General features: G+C 47.8%; 1 protein-coding gene across 18 annotated transcripts in view; it reads left to right on the top strand.

Moving 5' to 3' along the window:
• ATXN7L1 (ataxin 7 like 1) overlaps positions 1-21,011 on the top strand; it is a 261,228-nt gene that overhangs the window by 235,630 nt on the left and 4,587 nt on the right. For 9 of the 18 annotated variants that reach the window (XM_069587857.1, XM_069587856.1, XM_069587866.1 and 6 more), the window contains 4 exons: positions 8,253-8,448; positions 12,052-12,173; positions 16,368-17,307; positions 20,081-20,155. In XM_069587857.1, coding sequence (XP_069443958.1) covers positions 8,253-8,448; positions 12,052-12,173; positions 16,368-17,307; positions 20,081-20,155 — 1,333 coding nt within the window. Of the gene's footprint in view, positions 1-8,252; positions 8,449-12,051; positions 12,174-13,617; positions 13,924-16,367; positions 17,308-20,080; positions 20,156-20,798; positions 20,934-21,011 lie in introns of all 18 variants that reach the window. The other 9 variants (XM_069587854.1, XM_069587853.1, XM_069587861.1 and 6 more) reach the window with 3 other exon arrangements.

Below are 21,011 nucleotides of genomic sequence, written 5' to 3'. Positions count from 1 at the left end.
CAGGGGCACAGAGATTAGTGAAACTAGATCTTGCTTTTCAAGAACTTAGAGTTCAGAAGATAAGACTCAAATATCCACAACATCATAAAAGGGAAACATTAATAATACAATTTAAGTGTAGATACTGGTAACCTCTGATGATTTTTAATGCACACACTGTGAGTCTCAAAGAGTAGCTGTCCAGTCAGCAAGCAGGCATGAAGAGAATAGAGTTATAGAAGAAGCGGATATAATTTATTTTTAAAGTAAAAGCAAATATTTGATGACAATTATTACCAGCCTACCAGGATGTCTTGTGCCTTCCACTCTGGCGCAAACCTGACCAGTTTGACAGCCAGAGGCCTCCTCTGGAATCACCAACCTTAGCCTCAGACATTTGGGAGATATTTGGGATGGAGTCAGACAGAGTCTGCGCCCACACATCCCCATCATCATAACCAATGTCGAGCCATTGTCATCATCTATTTAGCTGCCACTCTGCTTTCCGCCCCTCGTTTTGCAAGATCCTTTTATAATGACTTCTCACGGTAATGTGAGATGTTGGTGAAGGAGATTGCCCCTGCTTTAGAGTCTAGGAGACAGTTCTGCTCCAAACTTCTGGACAAGGCTTCAGTTCTGTATACACTAGCTTTCATACTTCGTGGTGGCAATGGAACTATTTTATTCCCATAAAACCTTTCACGGTACCTGATATAAAAGCAAACCTGCCTCCACCTGAAGCCATCTCAGCCCTGCTTTCATCACACACATACCCAGAACCCACTGCCCGTCCAAGGGATCACCTCGGATTCACGAAGAACTTCAGGGAACCCTGCTTTGCATTTATTTACTTATTTCTGGCTGTGCTGGGTCTCCATTGCTGCGCGGGCTTTTCTCTAGTTGTAGTGAACGAAGGCTTCTGTCTAGTTGCGGCGTGTGGGGTTCTCATCATGGTGGCTTCCCTTACTGTGGAGCACGGGCTGTAGGGCGTGCGGGCTTCAGTAGTTGCAATTCCCAGGCTCTAGAGCACAGGCTCAATAGTTGCGGAACACAGACTTAGTTGCTCCGTGGCATGTGGGATCTTCCTGGACCAGGGATCAAACCCATGTTTCCTGCACTGGCAGGTGGATTCTTTACCACTGAGCCACCAGGGAAGCCCCAGAAAATTCTCTTTTATTGTACATTGCTCCACCGATTTTGACCAATGCAAGCACTTCATACCCAAGCAGTGGTACCTGGCTGAGCAGTGAAACCAGAGACAGATGTTAAAAAATGAAAACAGGTGACCTTAAGAAATGCTTCTTTCTGTTTCTTTTTTGTAATTTTCAGGGGAATATTTGACAATAGAGAAATGCCAGGTGTTTATTTTCTTTTAGGAAAACAAAAGAAAGAGAGAGGGTGAGGTTAATCAGCAAAAAGAATGTTTCTGAAAGGGAAGGGGAAGCCAAGGAGCACATTAGATGTTGGTAAGAGAATAGTTTTTGAGGATGCTTTTCAAGGCACCAGAAGACTCAGGGGTGAGCTCTGTTCCAAAGTTAGTGGGAAATAACGTTCTCTTTCAATTGTTTTAGGTTCAAACAAGACCCCATGCTATCAGAGATCGAAAAGGCATGATCAGAAGTTAATGTACTCACATAAGACTTAAAACCATTATTTCCCTCATACTGATGATATAATAGATATTTCGATTGCATCCATTATCTAGAATTGACCAAAAGAATGACTCTTGAGTAGAATTATGGTAATCCCTTCCCAATTATGAATTTCTCTCGTAGGAAATGCTAACTATGTAACATTTACTTCTTAAATATCATTTTGGTAACCTTGAAAATATACCAGTTCTCATATTTTTGAATTGCAACCCAGTCTTGTAAGGGGTTTCTAAAAGAGGAACTTGAGCCTAGGATGAGAAAAGTAAAAGTCAACTAGCAAGGGTTGGAATAGGATTGGATAGTGCAAGGATCAACTCCTTGTCTGCTAACTAAATGAACATGGTCATGTCTCAGCCTCTCTGGCCTCAAACTGCTCATCTGTCAAATGGGGCTAAGGAAAATTAAGTGAGAGTATCAAGCTCATAATAAGCACTCAGTTAACGGTAGCTGGTAGGAAGGGCCATGGTAGTCAGTGGGAAAGCAGTGGGAGCCAGTGAAGGCCTAGATATGACCTGGTTTCCTTCCCCCCATCCTCCTGGCCTCTGTCCCTCAACCTGGGGGCCCTTGGATAACATGCCTATATGCTCTGCTTTCTTGCCCCCAACTCAAAGGGAACACCTTGCTTTCCCCACAGACCCCAAGGGCTGTGGATAACCAGGCCAACCAAAGCCATCAGGACTCTGGAAAGGCAGAGGGAGGTGCAGAGGGTCGAGCTGGACTCTAATAAGCCAGGCTCTGGCCCCCAGGAGGGGAGGAAAGGTCAGCTGTGGAGGTCAATGCTGACAAGGTCTGGGCACCTTCCCCTCTGTCTCATAGATGAACACACATCTCACCCTAAAGTATAAAATGGCAAACACCAGTGAATCTCAGACTGATGAAGGCAGTGGGGAAAGAGGCAGAAGGTCCTAGAAACCCGAGAAGGGGCTGAGGTGAGTCTGCAGTGAAAGCTACTTCAGTTCGTGACTCATTGATAGTATAATCACCAAAGTGGAAACCATTTCTCTCCTTGACTTAGGTTTGTCCCTAGGCTTTTCCTACCCATTTCTCAGTAGTTCGGGCTTTAAAGTCAAGCAGACAGACCAGTCTCATTTCCACTTTGTACTAGCTTGGCAACCAGTGTCCTCATCTGAGAAATGTAGGTCATAGTTACACACACCTAAGGCAGTGGGTAGCTCTGATGAGAAAATATGTGTGACAGGCCTACACATACATGTGTGTGTGCTCAGCTGTGCCGCACTCTTTGGGACCCTATGGACTGTAGCCCACTAGGCTCCTCTGTCCACGGAATTTTCCAGGCAAGGATACTGGATGAATTGCCATTTCCTACTCCAGGGGATCTTCCTGACCCAGGTATCGAACCTGCATCTCTTGTGTCTCCTACATTGTCAGGCTGATTCTTTACCACTAGGGACTCAGTTTCCTTTGTGCTCTTCCCCAAAGCTCTTGACTGATGCTCGCGCTTCCTCAGAGTGGTGGGGGTGGGGACTTAAGTTTCCCTAAGGGGAATTGGACAGGGACCGTCATCATATGCACTGTCTTTAGACCGATAAGTGGAGAGGGAAGCTGTGATGTAGTGCGGAGGAAGAAAGGTTGGACAGCAGTTTAACACACTTGGAGACTTTTCCCACCTTTCTCATGGCCAGCGGCCCTGTTCCCCGTCACCCTCGCCAACCCTTGGCTTTTCAGAGACACAGGCTGCTTCCAGCACACTCCATCCCTCCAAGTTCCACCCTGGAGGGCAGCAGTCAGAGCTGGAAGGAGGTCTTGAAAGCATCCACCACTCCATCATTGCCGGGAGGGTGCCCGCACCCTGAGCGACACAGGCCTGGAAAGGAGAAGATTCAGAGCCCCTTCTTCGTACACGTGCACACATATGCCTGGCATCCTTCCTTCATGTTTCTGTCTTTGCTCTCAGAGCTGCTTCTGCTCTGGAACTCGCAGTTTTCATGCTCCATGAGTCTCCATGATTCTCCTTCCCTCGCCTCCTCTCTTTTGTCTGGCAACTGGAATTTACTTTTTTTTTTCCTTTTTGGCCATGCTGCATGGCATAAGGGATCTTAGTTCCCTGACCAAGGATCAAACCCATGCTTCCTGCAGTGCAAGCATGGAGGTTTAACCCCTGGACCACCAGGGAAGTCCCGGAACTTACTATTGAGAGTTTCAACCATTAAAACTTTTTTTTTTTCTTTTTAGAAATATATATATATTTTTTAATTGTTAACTCTTTTATTTTTATTTATTTTATTTTTGGCTGCGCTGGGTCTTTGTTGCTTCCAGAAGGCTTTCTGTAATCACAGCAAGCCAGGGCTTCTCTTGTTGCTGAGCATGGGCTCTAGCCATGACAGCTTTAGTAATTGCGGCATGTGGGTCCAGCAGTTGTGACTTGAGGGGCTTAGTTGCTCCTCGGCATGTGGGATCTTCCCTGACCAGGGATCAAACCTGTGTCCCCTGCGTTGGTAGGTGGATTCTTAACAAACAGACTACCATGAAAGCCCCCAGATTTTTTTTTCCTTAATGAAACTTAATTTTTTGGTGTTGGAGAAGACTCTTGAGAGTCCCTTGGAGTACACAAAGATTAAACTAGTCTATCCTAAAGGAAATCAGTCCTGAATATTCATTGGAAGGACTGATGCTGAAGCTGAAACTCCAATACTTTGGCCACCTGATGCAAAGAACTGACTCATTGGAAAGACCCTGATGCTGGGAAAGATTGAAGGCAGGAGAAGAAGGGGACCACAGAGGATGAGATGGTTGGATGGCATCACCGACTTGATGGACATGAGTTTGAACAAGCTCTGAGAGCTGATGATGGACAGGGAACCCTGGCATGCTACAGTTCATGGAGTCGAAAAGAGCCGGACACGACTGAGCGACTGAACTGAATTGAATATAGACATGTTGTTCAAAAACCAAGTAGTCCTGGAGAGTCAATTAAAAAAAAAAAAAAAAAAAACAAGTAGTCCTAAAAGAGAGTGAAAAACAGTAATTCCTGCCATCCTGGAGCTCATTTTACCCTCTCTGTGTTAGAGCACCTTTTTCCCGGGGCCCCTTGCTGCCTCCTCTCTTGGTTTGCTCCTTTATTTGACGAAGGGTTTTCTCCATTAGCTTCCTATGAAAAGGGACATGGGAAGTCAATTTTTAGAATCCTTATACACCTGAAAATGTTTTTATTCTACTCTCACACTTAATTGATTGTCTCCCTGAATATATAAATGGGTTGAAAACTATTTCCCTACAGAATTTTGAGGGCAGTTTTTCCATTGACTTTTGGCTGATTCCATTTTTGCTTTCTGAAGCATGGGGCTCTGAAAGTTCCCAGGGATCCCCCTTGATATAGGTCTTTTTTTCATTCATTTTACTGGGTACTCAGTAGATCCTTTAAATCTGGAAACACCTGTTTCTGGGATATTTTCTATTACATCCTAAATAATTTTATTCTCACTGTTAGCTTTATTCTCTTTAACCTTCTGTTAGTTAGGTGTTGGACCTTTTGCTCTGATCATTTCATTCTCTTACCCTTTTCTCCTGTTGTCTCTCAATCTCTTGTTCCACTGTCTAAAAGACTTTTTTTCACTGTCTAAAAGGCTTTTTTACTTTACCTTTAAAACTGTATATTAAACAATTTATGATTTACTTGTTAAGTTTTAGGATCTGGTTGATTTTTACTTTTTCTTTCTTTTTTTGATGGCACCATGTGACATGCAAGACCCTAGTTCCCTGCCTAGGGGAACATTACCCTCTGCAGTGGAAGTGTGGATTCTTAATTGTGGATTAAGTTCTTACGTGTGGATTCCATTGGACTGCCAATTCTCTTTATCTGATTGCTTCTTATAGTATCCTACAAGACATCGTCTTCTGCAGAAGTGATGCCATTCTAATATCTCTGAAGATAGGCCTCTTAGTTTTCTTTCTTTTCCTCCCTTATCTTCATTTACCCCAGGTTTGTTTCATGTATGTGTTTATGTGTTTGATGTTTGGTTGGTCAGGCTAATGTTGGAGATTGTTTCAGGAATGTTTGGTGATTTCTAACCATTCGTTTTAAAAGAAAGACTCTAATAAGCTGATTGGAGGTCTGTGTGTGGGACTGTCAACCATAAGGTCATCACATCACCAATCAGCCTTTTGTTGCTATTCATGCTAAGTGTGGAAGCCTTTTCTCTATGGCTATTAAGTTTCCCAAGGGAAGAATCCTGCCTACTGATGTGCCGGGCAGTAGGCATTCCGGGAATGCCAGTTAAGGCTCTGACCAGGGAAAGCCCCCAGTCCCCTTTTTTCTAGCCCTGTGCTCCCTCCTAGTCTCTGCTGGTGGCCCCCTGTCTGGAATCTCAGTTTGCGAGTTGATTGGAGGGGGAGCGGGCAAGTGGGGCAGTGCTAAGTCATCTGGTTATGTGAGGTAACAATGATGACCCGTGGGTCCAATAACCAAATATCAAGCCTTTCAGCTCTCCTGCTATGTTTAGTCCTCACCTCATCTGTGACTTTTGCAGCTCTAGCTGCTCACGGTGCCCTGCTTATCAGGGTTCTGTGGTAGATCAGCTCCTTTCCCATCAGTTAACATTCTCCAGCTACAGCCTGTGTCCTAAAAACAGGTTAAAATCTCTTTTTCATACTTGTTGGGACACTTCAAGTGCAAGTAACAAAAAACCTTGCTTACTAACCACTTCACTAATTAGGAAATTTCTTACTGCTGGTGACAGGAAGTCCAGAGGTGAAAAGGCACCAGTCCCCAGAGATCGGGGCTTGGCTGTCCTTCTCTGCCCTTTTATTCCACCCTCTTCAGTCTTTTGGCACCATCTTCAGTCTGTAGCAAGATGGCTGCAGCACATCCAGACCAGATGAAGATGGAAACCAGCTTTTCTTTGCAAAGAAAAATCTTTTTTAGTGGCATTAAGGACCTTGTGGTACAGCCATCGCTACCATGCACCTCCAGAACTTCTTCATCATTCAGTCCTGAAACCCTGTACCATTAAACACTGAAGTCCCATTCCCAGCACCTGGTATAACCACTGTTCTACTATCTGCCTTGAATTTCACTGTTCTAGATACCTTGTTTAAGTGGAGTCATACAATAGTTGTCCTTTGTGACTGGCTTATTTCACTTAGCGTAATGTCTTTAAGGTTCATCCATGCTGTAGCATATACCCGAATTTCCTTCACTTTTGAGACTTAACTAATATCCATTGTGTGGATATACCATGTTTTATTTATCCATTCATCTATCAATTTTTTCTCCACCTTAATGGCTTTGTTTTTATGTGACTGTGCTTTGGGGATCTGGTTTGGATTCAGGTATTTGACACCTAGAAAGATTTCAAAACAACCAAGTGTCCAAGGTGAAAATGAGGGAGAGAAGAGAGGTATGTGAGTAAAAGCCCCTTCATGTTACTTGAAGGGGCAGCTTTCAAAGCAGAATGCAGAGAACCTTTCTTTGTTTTTGTTTTGTTTTGTGTTGTGTTTTGAAGCTCCTGAGGATTTCCCTGGCAGTCCGGTGGTTAGGACTTTGCCTTCCAATGCAGGAACTGTGGGTTCATTCCCTGGTCATGCGGGAGCTAAGATTCCCACCCACCTGCCTCACAGCCAAAAAACCAAAACATAAAACAGAAGCAATATTGTAACAAATTCAATAAAGTCTTTAAAAATGGTCCACATTAAAAAAAAAAATCCTGATTTTTTTTTTTCTCTAAAACTTCTTTTTCTCCCTGGTCAATCAAAACAACTAACAACTAGTTATGACCATTCTTCTGACTCTCTCCTAATGCGGAGGTGTGTTTTCTTTTGTTTCTCGCTGCTTAGAAAGCCTTGGTACTGCCTCTCTCTGTGACAGTGCTTTTCTATAAGCTTAGCCATGACCTGGATGAGATCTGTTGGATTGTTTATACACATGGAATTAATTCACTCCTTCATTGAGAAACATATTTCTTCAACACCTACTGTTGAGTCAGCCATGCCAATCTGTGGGTCTAGTGGCTTGTCAAAAATGAAATGGAAACATTCACCCTCAGAAGATACAATTAAACGACATGTGACTTGATATTAAGAAACAGGCTTGGCTTCGGGGTGAGGAAATTGTGGACCCATCTGGGACAAAACATTTTTTCATGTAGGTATGGTAACAATGTCATAAAGTCGTAGTTCAGTAGCTCTGTTTGTAAGGCTGTCTTTCATCATCACTGACGTTTTGTTGACTGATTTGAGCTTGTTTATCTGGTTGATCTTCCCATCATGGTCTGCTTTCAGAGAGAAGCAACCCAGGGCAAGTGTAAATTCCTTACATGCAAATGAATGAATAGTTGTCACTGAATTCATAGATGACTAGTTTTAAGTTGAATTAATTCTCTGCCACACGAGTTTGTTTTTCGTATTTTCTGTTCCGCTTACACTGTGGAGTTTTCCCTGGTGCCTGCATTCAGGCAGGGCAGAGTCTCAGCTCCACCCGATCGCGTAGAGAGCTGGTCGCTGCCGCCCCTCTCAGCCTGAATTTTTCCCTTGTGCACGTCTGTCATTGACCTGCCTTCCTAAATGTACTGGGAAGGCTAATTGCTCTGATTCTGAGCTCCATGAAAATGGGTGGGTCTGTTTCCCTCAGAAAAGTTTATTCTGTTTGCTCTCTCTTGCCCTTAGACCATCATCTGCAAATAGCATAAGCAGCAGCACGTCTTCAAATCACAGTGGCTACACTCCGGAACCCCCCCTGCCCCCAGTTGGAGGTGACCTCGCCAGCCGACTGTCAAGTGATGAAGGGGAGATGGACGGAACCGATGAATCCGAGAAGTTATTAGACTGTCATTTCTCCACCCACCACCCCAGACCTCTTGCGGTAGGCCTCCTCTTGTTCCATCCGGGCATTTCTTTCTCCTTGTGCTATGTGGTATTTAGGGGACTACATCCTCCGATAGCATCCTTCCTAAGCAGAGGCCTCCAGGACAGTGTTTTTTGAAAGGGCTTTCCCTGAAGTTGAATGATTGCCTTAGAAATCCCCTTGAAAATCACAGAAGGAAAGGTAAGGGCACCCAGATGATCATAATCCTGTAAACACCTGAGTATTTATGGTGCACCTTGAAGTAATAATGCTTGAGAAATGGTGTTCATAGAAGAGCGGTGGGGAGCTGACCTTCCTGCCTTGCCCATCTGAAAGGCAGCCTCTGATTTCAAGAATCAGTCTGGCTCACCTGCTTTGGGAACCGTCTGTCTGAGCAATGTGCCAGGTGCCAGCCCTGGCTGGTTTTCTTCCCTGTTGGTTCTGAGTTTTATTGTTCTTAGTAGGTGTGACCATATGGCACAAAACTCGTGTGTGTGTGTGTGTGTGTGTGGTATGTGTGTGTGTGTGTGTGTGTGTGTGTGTGTGTAGGAAAGAAGGAAGCATTTCATGTCAGCATGATAGCAGGTTAATGAAAAGGTCAGTTTCTCCCCAGTTCCTTGGAAGAGTCCACTTTAACAATTCAGAAGGTCATTGAAATCCAGGTGGGAGGTATAAGGAAGCATCAGCTGGAAGCTTGTTTGTGTTGGCCCTCTGAGCACTTAAAAAAGGAATGCCTGGTGCTACCGTCAACAGAGCCAATTCAAGGAGGCTAGAAACATGGAACCCCATAGCTGCTTTGTTCTGGTCCCAGCATGAAGCCTTCAAGGTTAGCCCTGACTGTCCCAAGATCGCATGGACTGTGTAGGTGAAATCAACCCTGCATCAAGAGAGGGACGCCCTCCCCACTTCTACCGGTGTGCTTCACTAACAGCTTGAGACTTAACCTCTCAGCTAGTACAGAAACAGGGACAGTTAGGAATGCCTCTGACTGTCAGTAATAGAAAACTCAACTCATACCTATTATGCGCATCAGCCATTTGCTTGTCTTATATAGCAAGAATTCTAGAGGGGAGTGATTCCAGGTTTGTTTCTGCATCTCTTCAATGTCGTATTGCTGAGGGAGAATTCCCCAACCCTTTTTGCCTTTCATGCACAGTCTGGATATGTTGGCTCCAGCTCCAATGTCACATCCTCACCAAGTCACATTCTACAAAGTGGGGAAAGTGACCAACAGGAAGGGAGTCTTCCTCTAAGATGCTCTATGTCATTTCTTAGGGAAGAAGATGTTCCTATGAGCCCTCCCAGCAGACCTTCCCTTCCACCCACCAGAAGCAGGTCACATGCCTACCCCTATACCAATCAGTGGCAGAGGATAGGCTTGTAGGAACACAGGATGGGGCTTCCTTTTTGGTTCAGTGGTAAAGAAAATGCCTGCCAATGCAAGAAATGCAGGTTTCATCCCTGGGTCGGGAAGATCCCCTGGAGAAGGAAATGTTAACCCATTCCAGTGTTTTTACCTGGAGAATCCCATGGACAGAGGAGTCTGGCAGGCCACAGTCCATGGGGTCACAAAGAGTCAGACATGACTTAGCAACTAAAACAGCACACAGGATGATCCCAGCCATGATTCATCCCAGGGTTCTAGGAAGAAACCCACCTTTCCTGCTCACTGCTCCATGCCAGATATCAGAACAAAAGCATGGTTCTCTTAGCCAGGAAAAAACAGGGAGAGCTGGGGATGAGATGGCAGTTGATGAGCTTGGCAACTAGTAGGGTCTGCCACAGTGGCCCGTGCCGCAAGGAGCTACAGCCGTGCCTGGGGCACCATATGCGATTAAGAACAGGAGCCTCTGGGGCGCTGAGCCTTGCATCTCTATTGAACTAGAGGCATAGGTAGCACAGACAGTTAAGAGGCCTCCAGCTTCCAAGTCTGAAAGTGAGACAGGGCTCTCTACCAGAAGGCCAGACTCTGGAGCACATCAAGATCTCTGTCCAAATGACATGATGCCAAGCTACAGTGGATTAGCTCAACTCGGAGCCTGGCAGATTTGTGTGCCCTTCTTGTTTTGCTGATTTAAATGGAAAGGCCATGGATTTGTTTCTTTGCTTTGTCCTTTCTTTCATGGCCAACTGATACATTAAATCAGTTTTTGTAATGAACCCTCGTTTGGGGTGTCTTTAGCAAGGAGACGAAGGAAGAAAAGATGTCTGGACCTGGACCAGTGCCTATATGCTGTTGGGGACCAGCTTCCATGTAGGAAAACTCCCTTTGTATGTTTTCTGGCTTGGCCAGTAAGCACTTAATGTGCGGAAAAGAGTTTTTCATCAGGAGTACCAGATTTGATGGGTGGCAAGATTTTAGTGCAGCCCCTGCCCACCGACCCCCAAACATAAGCAGAAACAAAACAAAGGGAAGGTCTTGCATTTCCTCCTGAGAACTGTTCCAAAGACTGGTTCCAGGAAGCGTTTGTGGAATGAGTGCCAGCCCAGCACTGTGTCTGGGACGGAGGCCAGGAAGCTGCCGGGAGAGGCCTGGGGGAGGGAGAGGAGCTGCATTTGAGTTATAGAGTCACTTGCAAACTCGCCTGAGCTCTGACCAGCCAAATGTCACCTTCTTGCGTTTCTGTCTGCTGGCCTTCTGGGTGTCCTAACATCATCATCAAATGACATTTATTAACCGTCTAACTGCTCATGTTTCAGCCCTGTGTTTAAAGTGTGAGTTCACTCTGAACACTTTGTAGGACCTTATCTCTATAGTCCATCCTTTAGCCTAAATCCCTACTAGCCTCTTACTGAGGAGGAAGAAGAAGAGAATGGGGGTCTCTGGCCTTTAGACACTGGCAGTCATCAAGACCGCCACAGAAACATTCAGTGTCACATAGAACAGCCACGTAGCTGTTCCCAGGTGGAAGGTACTGAAGTGTGTATAGGGGTTTGTGGGAGTTCAGAGTGGCAAGGTAAGTCAGAGAAAGGCGACTGGAAAGGTGAGTCCTCGTTCAGGCCCTGAGGGAGGGGAGAACTGGACGCAGCCCAGGGAAGCAGCAGCGGAGAGCTCAGCAGCAGTGGCCGTGCCCCAGGCAGCCTGGCAGTGCTGATGGGAGGGCAGATGAGGCTGATGCCAGGAGAGGAAGGGGTTCAGCCTAGCTGGAAGGGAAGTGGCTCTGTTGACAACAGATAGGAAAGGTATGATCTGTCAACAGGAGAACCTTAGAACCAGCTGTTGCCATTACTGTGATGGGAAGCAGGGAAGCCCGGCTTCCTTGAGAGGATGGCTGATGTGACCGGCCCATGGTACTGAACCATTGTCCTGGCTACTGTTGCTGTTGGTTTGTTTATTTTTCAACTGAAAGTGCTGGCTCAGTCTCCGGGACAGAGAAGGTAACCCTCAGTGCCACAGACAGTTGAATGTCACTATTGTTGACTCACCCTGTGAGGTTCTGCAGAAAATCTGGGAGCTCACACAGAAATATTTTTGGCTTCGGTACTATTTGCTTCTTTATTTTGAGGAAAACTGTACCCCTGTGTGTTTTTATGTAAATGTTATTTGTCTCTGTGTGGCTTGTATTAGCTTATTAACCTGTAATCAAAGTTAAAAATGTGGTTTTTTTTTCCCCCTCACAGTTTTGCTCATTTGGGAGTCGCCTCATGGGACGAGGGTACTATGTGTTTGATAGAAGATGGGATCGTTTTCGATTCGCACTAAACTCCATGGTAGAAAAACACTTGAATTCACAGATGTGGAAGTAAGTGAGCAGTTTTTGTGCAATATGAGATTTGAGCTGCCCCACAACCCTCTGAACCCCAGTTTTCTAAATGAATGTCCCTAGTTGGCTTTTTATTGAATGAAATGATTCTGAAATCAGAATTCATGATTAATTCTTGAACGTCAGCCCCTCTTGGTGGCTTGCCTGTAGTTTTTCAGAGACAACTACAATGTGGTATGTTTTATCTTCTTTGGAGATAACTTTTGTGTTGGTAATCTTCTAACTAAATGGAAAGGTATTAGATAAGACCTTGTTTATTTAACAGTGTTAAAGGGCCTTTTTGCCATAACTAAGACTATCTAAGGATATTAAGAATATCCTTCTGTTTGTAATGTTAATGCTAGATATTGATATTGAAACTTTCGTAATGGTTATTGACCAATTTGTAATTGTTTAATGTCCTATGAAAAACTACACAGCGTGGCCAACAGGGCAGATCCAGGACCATGTTGCCAAGTTGGTTAAGCTTGTCTTTGGCCCTTCCCACATCCCTAGGTCTCTCTCCTCACCTCTCTACATACTTCTCTCTACCCCAAACTGAACTTATGTTCCATTTCTCTATGGTCTTTTTATTCTCCAACACCTCTCGATGTGTTTACATTTTAATAGATTCATAAAAAGGGGAAAAGCCTTTTTGGCTTAGGGAAATGCAATGCTGTTGTACAGAGTGACACGCTAGGTCCTCTCAAAGCACAGCACATAAGGAACTGCCATTCTGGACACTTGGTAATGCCAGGCTGACCCCCTGGTGATCTCCAGCTCCCCCTGCTCCTGCAAAGGTGAGCTTTTAAGATCTCATAATCTGTAGAATCGTGGATCCCTCAGCTCTAGGCCCAGATGGTCCAGGAAAGCCAAACATCGAACCCCTCAGTCTGCCCAGTGAAGCCCAGGAAAGGCTGGGAAGGTATTCCCGAGAAACAGTACCAGGTACTAGGGTAGGATGGGAAGAGCATTCAAAACCTGCCTGTTCCCAGGTCGCCTCCTCTCTCCCAGACAGTGATGGCCCCTCAGCCCCTATTCACCACGATGCCCTGAGAGCTTCCAGAACTTCTAGAAGTAAGCCCCACTGAGTGTGCTGTAAGCTCTCCGAGCAGACTTAGGATGACACATTGACACTTCTTGTGAAGTAGGAAAGGGCCACAAGAGAAGCTTATGGTTTCTTCTCAAGGGCACCCGTTTTCTACCTGTGTCCTTTCTGAGCGGCACCCAATGGGCTGCATGCGGGGTTCCCGTATTCCTGGTGTCGGGTGACTGAACCCTGTGCGCGGGTCCCCCAGCATGGCAGCTGGCCCTGGTGGCCTGCAGCTCTGTGCTCTCCTGTGTTGTGGAAGTGTTAGTCCCAGACACGTGGAAGGAATGTGTTGATCTGTATTTCGCTGCCTGGTGTCCTGTCAGCTCAAGTCCATATTCCTTTCCTCCTCAGGCACAGAAACCCGAGCCACAGGGCATCAGGTCCCTCCCCCCTTTTCAGGACTTGCCTAACAAATCTGCTGTCACTGAGCAACATTGGGGCTGCCTGGGTGTCAACTCTGGAGAGCGTAGCACCCCGCTGCCCTCTCAACCTCGCTGCCCAAACCCCAGGCCCCGACGGGCCCGAACCTGGAGGGATGGCAGCCGATGGGGGCGTGGAAGACATTAGGAAGAAAAGGAACGGCCAAGACTCTTTTTTCTTTAACAAGCATTTAACTCTGCATCAGGAGACGCCAACACAGTATTCTCTTTCAGCCAGGTCAGCATCTGGATCTCCGTGCCAGCCGGCAGGGGAGGATGGGCACTGTAATTTATTCGCATCTGGGGGCTTTTGTATGGGACTTCCCTAGGCCAGCGTGCAAAGCTGCAACTGGGACACAGCCCACCAAGCTGAAATCCACTGCCATTTGGCACCTGAAAAGCACATGAACTGTCTAGCATGGGGGAAGGGGTTCCCGGGGACAGTGAGCTGCCACATGCCCCTCACCCTGCTTTGCCCTCTGCCCCTCCACCCCTCCTGCCTCTGCTGTCCACTTAAGATGAGTGCGGGGAGGAAGGGAAGAGGTAGAAAGTGTGCAGAAAAATAGCGCCCATCCCAGTGCTGAGTGTCAGCCAGGACAGGCTGAGGACTTCAGCTCTGGTCAGCACAGGCTGAAACCTGAGTGTAGACTCTGTAATGGGGAAACACCAGATCAGGACGCTCAGATGGATCCCACTTATGGTCATCGATCGGGGCCCTCTCTAAATGAGCCATCTGGTATTTGTAAATAACTTTTTATTACAAGTAACTACCAGAACTCTGCCCATATGGACTCCTACCCGTATTTTAGCTGGTACAAAACTTGAGTGAAGGAAAGATTGAGTGGGATGCCTGGAGAACCACAGGAGGCGGCAGCCAGCAGAGACGATGTGGTGTGCGGACATTGCACCCTCTGAGAAATGGGCCCTGGTGCTGTTAGAGAGGGGTGGTGCAGTGCCAGACAGTTCTAAGGGTGTGTTTAGGCCTTTCTCATCTGATTTATGGGAGTCCTTGGCTGGCATGCTTTGTTGTATTGCTGCTGAGAATTCATCTGCTCACCCATCCACCACCCACCCACCCATCCATCCATTCAGTCATTCATTCATTGCAACAAGTACTATTAATGGAGCCCTTGTTTAGTGTTGACAGCATCTTTTACCCTCTTTAGGCTTGAGAGAAAATAGGTTTTTCAAACACCATTATGGCCACGCTGAGTTTGGCAACATTTTTCTCCTATATTGGATCTTAGGCTGATGATTTTGAGGACACTGCACTCGTGTATTCAAGGATCCCCCTGGATTCCACCCTAGAGATGGAAGCCATGGGCCTCACCAAATTACAGGCAGAAAGCGGAATCCTTGGAGAGAGCAGGGCTAGGAGAGGCGTGTCCTCCTCAGCGGGGCCTCTTTCCAGAGTTCCCTGCCTTGTCCTGCTGCTGAAGGGAGGCACCACCTCACACCTGCCCGCCTTCAAGTGCTGCTTTCCAAGAGGCAGAGCTAGTGTCTAATTTCTGGGGAGCCCCAGCTACAAAGAAAATGACTTCCAGTAGAAACAGGGAGGGGTGAGTAAGGTGAGAAACAGGAAAGAACCTGTTTGAAAGTATGCACTTGGCTCCTGAGTTCAGTTTCCTCTCTCCTGAGGTCTGTATCCTTTCCTGAAAAGTCAGGGACATGGTGACCCCGAACGCCCATGCTCCTCCTGGTCCCCAGAGGAGTAGCAACATGAACCAAGGCCTCGGCTTGGAAGCAGAAGCTGTTTCTGTCATGAGTCAAAAGATGGAGTTTGTGGGGAGACTCCCAGGTTGACCCTCTACCTGGTGCTGGCCTGGGCTCCACAGAGTGTAGGAGGCAGAGAGTTTTTTCCCAGGTACCCCCACTCCAGCTTTCAGGAAGGACCCCCCCATTCATGTGTTCTCCTGCATTTACCTTCAGAACAAACTAGAAATTCTTGGTCCCCTTCTCTGGATCTATGAGGATTCCTCTACCTTCCCCACTTCTTAACCCGGGGACAGGAAGACCTGCTGAAGAACAGCCATACCCCAGTGACCACTCCTGACTGAGTGGGAGGCAGAGCAAGGGGAAGAGGAGCAAATGCAGAAGTGCCTCTCTACAGGGTCACCAGAGACTGTAGACAGCACATGCAGGGGCAGACTGGCCTGGGAGGAGAGCGGTGAGTCCAGTCAAGAGCAGGGTGTGGAGGCAGGGGGGCAGAGGCTGCAGGGGCACGGGGGGGGTGCTCTGGCCCCCATGTGCAGGTGGCACAGCCCCGTCCTCACCCTTCTTCAAGCCAGGACCTAAGTGTGAAACGACCACCTCATTAAAAATCACCTTCATCACTGCCAGGGGCAAGAAAACAGGGGGATACTGGTGGGGCAATTTCTATTCTAATTAACATTCGCCTTTTATTCGGGAACCCAAATCAGCCATTATCCAATAGCCAAGCATGGAGAAAAGGATCTGAAAACCTGAAAGTGATTAAAACTAGTTTGCTGGATGTTGCAATGGGGGGAAACCATAGGGAAGGGCCATAAATCAGATTTCGCCATCCTTCAAGGCTTCATTTTCCATAGTCTGGTTTCCACCAGCGTTTTCTCTGTAGCCCTGATGCTCACACTTAATCGAGCTTCTGGAGCAATGCGAAGCCTATTTCTCACTGTTTCTCTTTCACTCTTCTCTCACGTTTAGGAAGATCCCTCCTGCGGCAGATAGCCCCATGCCCTCGCCAGCAGCCCACCTCACCACCCCTGTTCCAGCATCCGTTTTACAGCCTTTCAGCAACCCCAGTGCTGTGTATCTTCCTTCAGCTCCCATCAGCTCGAGACTCACCTCTTCTTACATAATGACATCAGCCATGCTCTCAAATGCAGCTTTTGTGACATCGCCGGACCCGAGCGCCCTCATGTCACACACCACAGCTTTCCCTCATGTGGCCGCAACCCTCAGCATCATGGACTCAACCTTCAAGGCCCCACCTGCCGTGTCCCCGATACCAGCCGTCATCGCTTCCCCATCCCACAAGCCATCCAAAAGCAAAACCAGCAAATCCTCAAAAGTCAAAGACCTGTCCGCCCGTAGCGACGAGTCTCCAAGTAACAAAAAGAGGAAGCCGCAGTCTTCGACTTCCTCATCTTCCTCCTCATTACCCCTGCAGACATCCCTCGCCTCCCCATTGTCAGGGCCCCACAAAAAGAACTGTGTTTTGAATGCCAGTTCTGCTTTGAACTCCTATCAGGCGGCCCCTCCCTATAACAGTCTGTCTGTGCACAACTCAAACAATGGGGTGAGCCCACTCAGTGCCAAACTGGAGCCCTCAGGACGGACCTCGCTGCCTGGCGGCCCCACGGACCTAGTGAGACACGTGGGCTCTGGGGGCGGCAGCAGTGACTCCTGTCCCCTCTCTGTGCCCACCCTTGCAGGGGACCTCTCTCTGGCCTCACACAATGCTGTGTCTTCTCTGCCCCTCTCTTTTGACAAATCAGAAGGAAAAAAGCGTAAGAACTCAAGTTCTAGTAGCAAAGCCTGTAAAATCACTAAAATGCCTGGAATGAATAGCGTTCACAGAAAGAACCCGCCCAGCCTTCTTGCTCCAGTGCCCGATCCCGTTAACAGCACCTCCTCTCGGCAGGTAAGGGGCCCGTCCTTCCAGGAGCCTCCTGGCACTGCCCAGGGAGGGGGGGTTGGGGAACCGGGCAGTACCCCCTCCCCCCACCCCTGCTTAGCCAAGTGGTCCAAACAGGTGGCCCAAATAGGTAACACAAGCATGAGTCCCCTCCTTGATCTCCCTCTAGGCGATTCCACCCCTTGCTCTGAGATAAGTTTATGTAACAGACACTTTGTATAGTATCCACTATGTGCTAGGTGCTGTTCTGAGTCCTATATGAGTATCACCTCATTTAATCCTCACAACAGCCCAGCGCAGTTGATGCTGTTGTAATCACCACTTTACAGATGAGCAGACTAAGGCACAGAGAGATTCTGAGCTCCCCACCTCGCTCTATTGTCAGTCTGGATGATTTCACTGAAGAGTTCTGTTGCCAAGCAGTATGATCTATTGGCATCCCCTTAGGAAGAACCCAGGGCCTAGCAGGTTACATAATGACCTGGGTCCCACCTTGGGGGAGGTGCTATGCTTCTCACTTTACCAGGCTCCCTACCCCTAAGATAACTCTTTACTTCCTGAAGTAACACTGCAGCTCACACCACCTGGCACAGAAGTGTTCCAGGCCACTACACACAGATAAGGGTGTTGTGAGGGAAGCTTGGGGGAGTGGGATGTGGTCCATGAAGAACACATGTTTTTTCCCTGGAGCCTTGTTCTCATCCTCAAGTCTCCCCCTTCTTCTCCAGCCAGGATTGCTGTTTAGGAAACTCTCCCACCCAACTCTGGTGTCATTTGTGTGTAGAGGAAGGAGCAGAGGTAGGGAAGGGCTGCCTGGGGTCTCTGCGAGCTGCGTCCAGTGGGAGGGACCTTGCAGGACAGTGTGCATGGACTGTATCAGCAGCCCCAGGCTGATAGAATTCGGTGGGCTCCAGCCCTGTCTGGGAGTGAGGGCTTTGGAGGCATGAGAGGCAACTGTTTAAAAGATGTTTTCATGGTTTTCATCATCTTTTTGTGTGACTTGTTAAAACCTCATGAAGAGAAACTCTTGAGGGGGATTCACAAAACACAAGCAAATGTGGGAGAAAAGCAATTTTGGATCTCAAGGGCCAGACAAGCTGCAACCCAAGGCCAAGTTTGCAAGGGGTACATAGGTCCTCTCATCAGGGCCCAGACAATTGCACACATCTGCAGTTGCAGGGGAGCTGGGGAGAGGGACCAGAACCCACCAGGCACCCCCACCCTGAAACTAATAACTGCTCGTCCATGCCATCTCCAGGTCTCAGGATGGAGGGCAGATCCAGAGCTTCTTAAACTTGAATGTGCACATGAATCACCAGGGGATTCTCAATAAAGTGCACATTCTGAATCAGCAGGTCTGGGGCGAATCCTGAGAGTCTGCATTTCTAACAGACACCAGGCAGTGCTGCTGCACTGGTGTGCTGGCCACAAACTGAGCAGCAAGGCTATAGTGCCACCTGTTTTCAGTGAAGTTCTAGCAGCTAACTGTTACTTAATGGCCTGGGCTCTGGTCCAAGCCCTTCATATATTCATCTAATCTTCACCTGTTATTACCACCATTTTACAGATGAGTAAACCAAGGCACAGGAATGTTGAATAATGTGCCCAAAGTCACACAGCGAGTAAGTTAGGGCTGGGATTTACACCCAGGCAGTTTGCCTCTGGAGTCTGGACTTTTCATCTCTGTCTCTATTGATGGAGTACCTCTGTATGGGTGGAGTGCCTTTGTCTTGAGTAAATGTGGCACTGTTGATTCTTTGATGCAGGACCATATGAAATGTTTTGTAAGCATGCTGAATTAGTCAAAACCAGTGGTGAAAGGCACAGACAAGCCTTCATCAGATAGAGTGCTCATCAGGAGGGAAATCAAAAAGAGTGGATGAATGTAATGGCTGCCTTGGAGCTAGTCAATGTTGGTTCTCTATTGCAGCTGATATCTGGGTGCTTGTCACCAGGCCATTAAGAAAAGGCTTTGTCCAGGGTCACCACCGGTGATTTCCAGGTGTTGGGGAAAGCCCTTCGGGAAGCCCTTGGGGAAATCTTAGGCCTTTGGGGAAATCTTGGGCCCTTGGGGAAATCAGGAGACTGGGCCAGACGTGGCATGAGGGTGAGAAATTCAAGGTAAAATATGCTTTGGGGACCAATAGGGGATCTGTTTAGTTGCATCTGGTAGTTGTAAGGCCCCAGAATTTGCCACGGAGATACTAAATTGAACCAAAAAAACAAGACTGCGAAGGTAAGGCAGGTGTCAATGCAAAGGGGAGTAGCGCGAACTCCTCCCCTGAGGACTCCGCCCACCGCGGGCACGACGGCCACGCCCGCACGCCCCGGGGGCAAGTTAGGAAGGCCTGGGCTTAAGCTGTGCCTCTGGCGGTGTTTCTTAACGACGTGGGGTGTGCTGGGAAAACTTAGAAAAGACCCGGGCATTCCTTCTCAGCCAGTCCAGGGGAGCCTGGGCCTCAGACGAGATGGGTCAGGAACCGCAGTCATACGTGGGAAACCTGGGCCTCCTCCAGAAAACTTGCAGTCTGCACGTCCGGGAAACGGCTTGAGAGTTCCCCTCAATTTTCCCTCTGGGATGAGAGGGGCGTGGTGGAGGCCCCCTGAAACACACCCGTTTTCTCTGACGTTTAAGGTGGAAACACGAGTTCCACACCACAGGAGGAGAGCCTGCGAGGTACCGTGAAGCCTCCTCCTCTCCCCTCGCGACTCGTGGTATCCGGGAGTCTGTCCCCAGCTGACGCCCGTGTCTGAGGAAGGCTTCACTGGTGTCTTTCAGGTTGGGAAAAATAGCAGCCTAGCTTTGTCACAATCCAGTCCTTCAAGCATATCCAGCCCAGGACACAGCCGACCGGTAAGTTACTGGGGGGCAGAAGTCCATAGGGTCTTCAGCAGGGTGGAAAGAACGTGGGCTGCGGGGTCAGACTCTGGTTCACATCTCATCTCCGGTTAGGAAAATGGCTGCCCAGAGTCTAAAACCAGGCCTTCTGGTAATTGCTTGTGTGTGCCCCTGGGCGAGTTACCTCATTTCTCTGTGCTTGAGTTTCCTGTCTGTAAGATGGGCTCATTATGACCTCTCTCTCATGCGGCTTTTGTGAGGATTAAATTAATTTATTGACATAAAGCCTCTACAAAACGCCTGAGCCCTAACACACACAAATGCTAGCTTTTACTGTTAGCTGCTGCTGCTAAGTCGCTTCAGTCGTGTCCGACTCTGTGTGACCCCATTGACGGCAGCCCACCAGGCTCCCCCGTCCCTGGGATTCTCCAGGCAAGAACACTGGAGTGGGTTGCCATTTCCCTCTCCAGTGCATGAAAGTGAAAAGTGAAAGTGAAGTCGCTCAGTCGTGTCTGACTCTTCGGGACCCCATGGACTGCAGCCCACCAGGCTCCTCCATCCATGGGATTTTCCAGGCAAGAGGACTGGAGTGGGGTGCCGTTGCCTTCTCCATTTACTGTTGGCAGTTGCATGAAACTGGGCGGATTACTTCTCTCAGTCGCAGGTTTTCATACGTTAAATGGCAAAATCGACACCTACCTTCTGAGGTCGCTGTGAACGTTAAATAAGGTGCTGTTGACTAACGGGCCTTAACTCTTGGCAGACATCGGTCAGCACTTTCTCGAGGCTTCTGGTGAGCTGTAGCTATGTGATTTCAGGATGTGGTTTCATGGTGGAACTGTTCAGGGTAGATTTAAGAGGTTTTTTTTTT

Source organism: Ovis canadensis, chromosome 4 (genome assembly GCF_042477335.2).
Source record: "Ovis canadensis isolate MfBH-ARS-UI-01 breed Bighorn chromosome 4, ARS-UI_OviCan_v2, whole genome shotgun sequence".
Lineage (NCBI taxonomy): Eukaryota > Metazoa > Chordata > Mammalia > Artiodactyla > Bovidae > Ovis > Ovis canadensis.
This window is presented reverse-complemented; position numbering and strand designations above follow the sequence as displayed.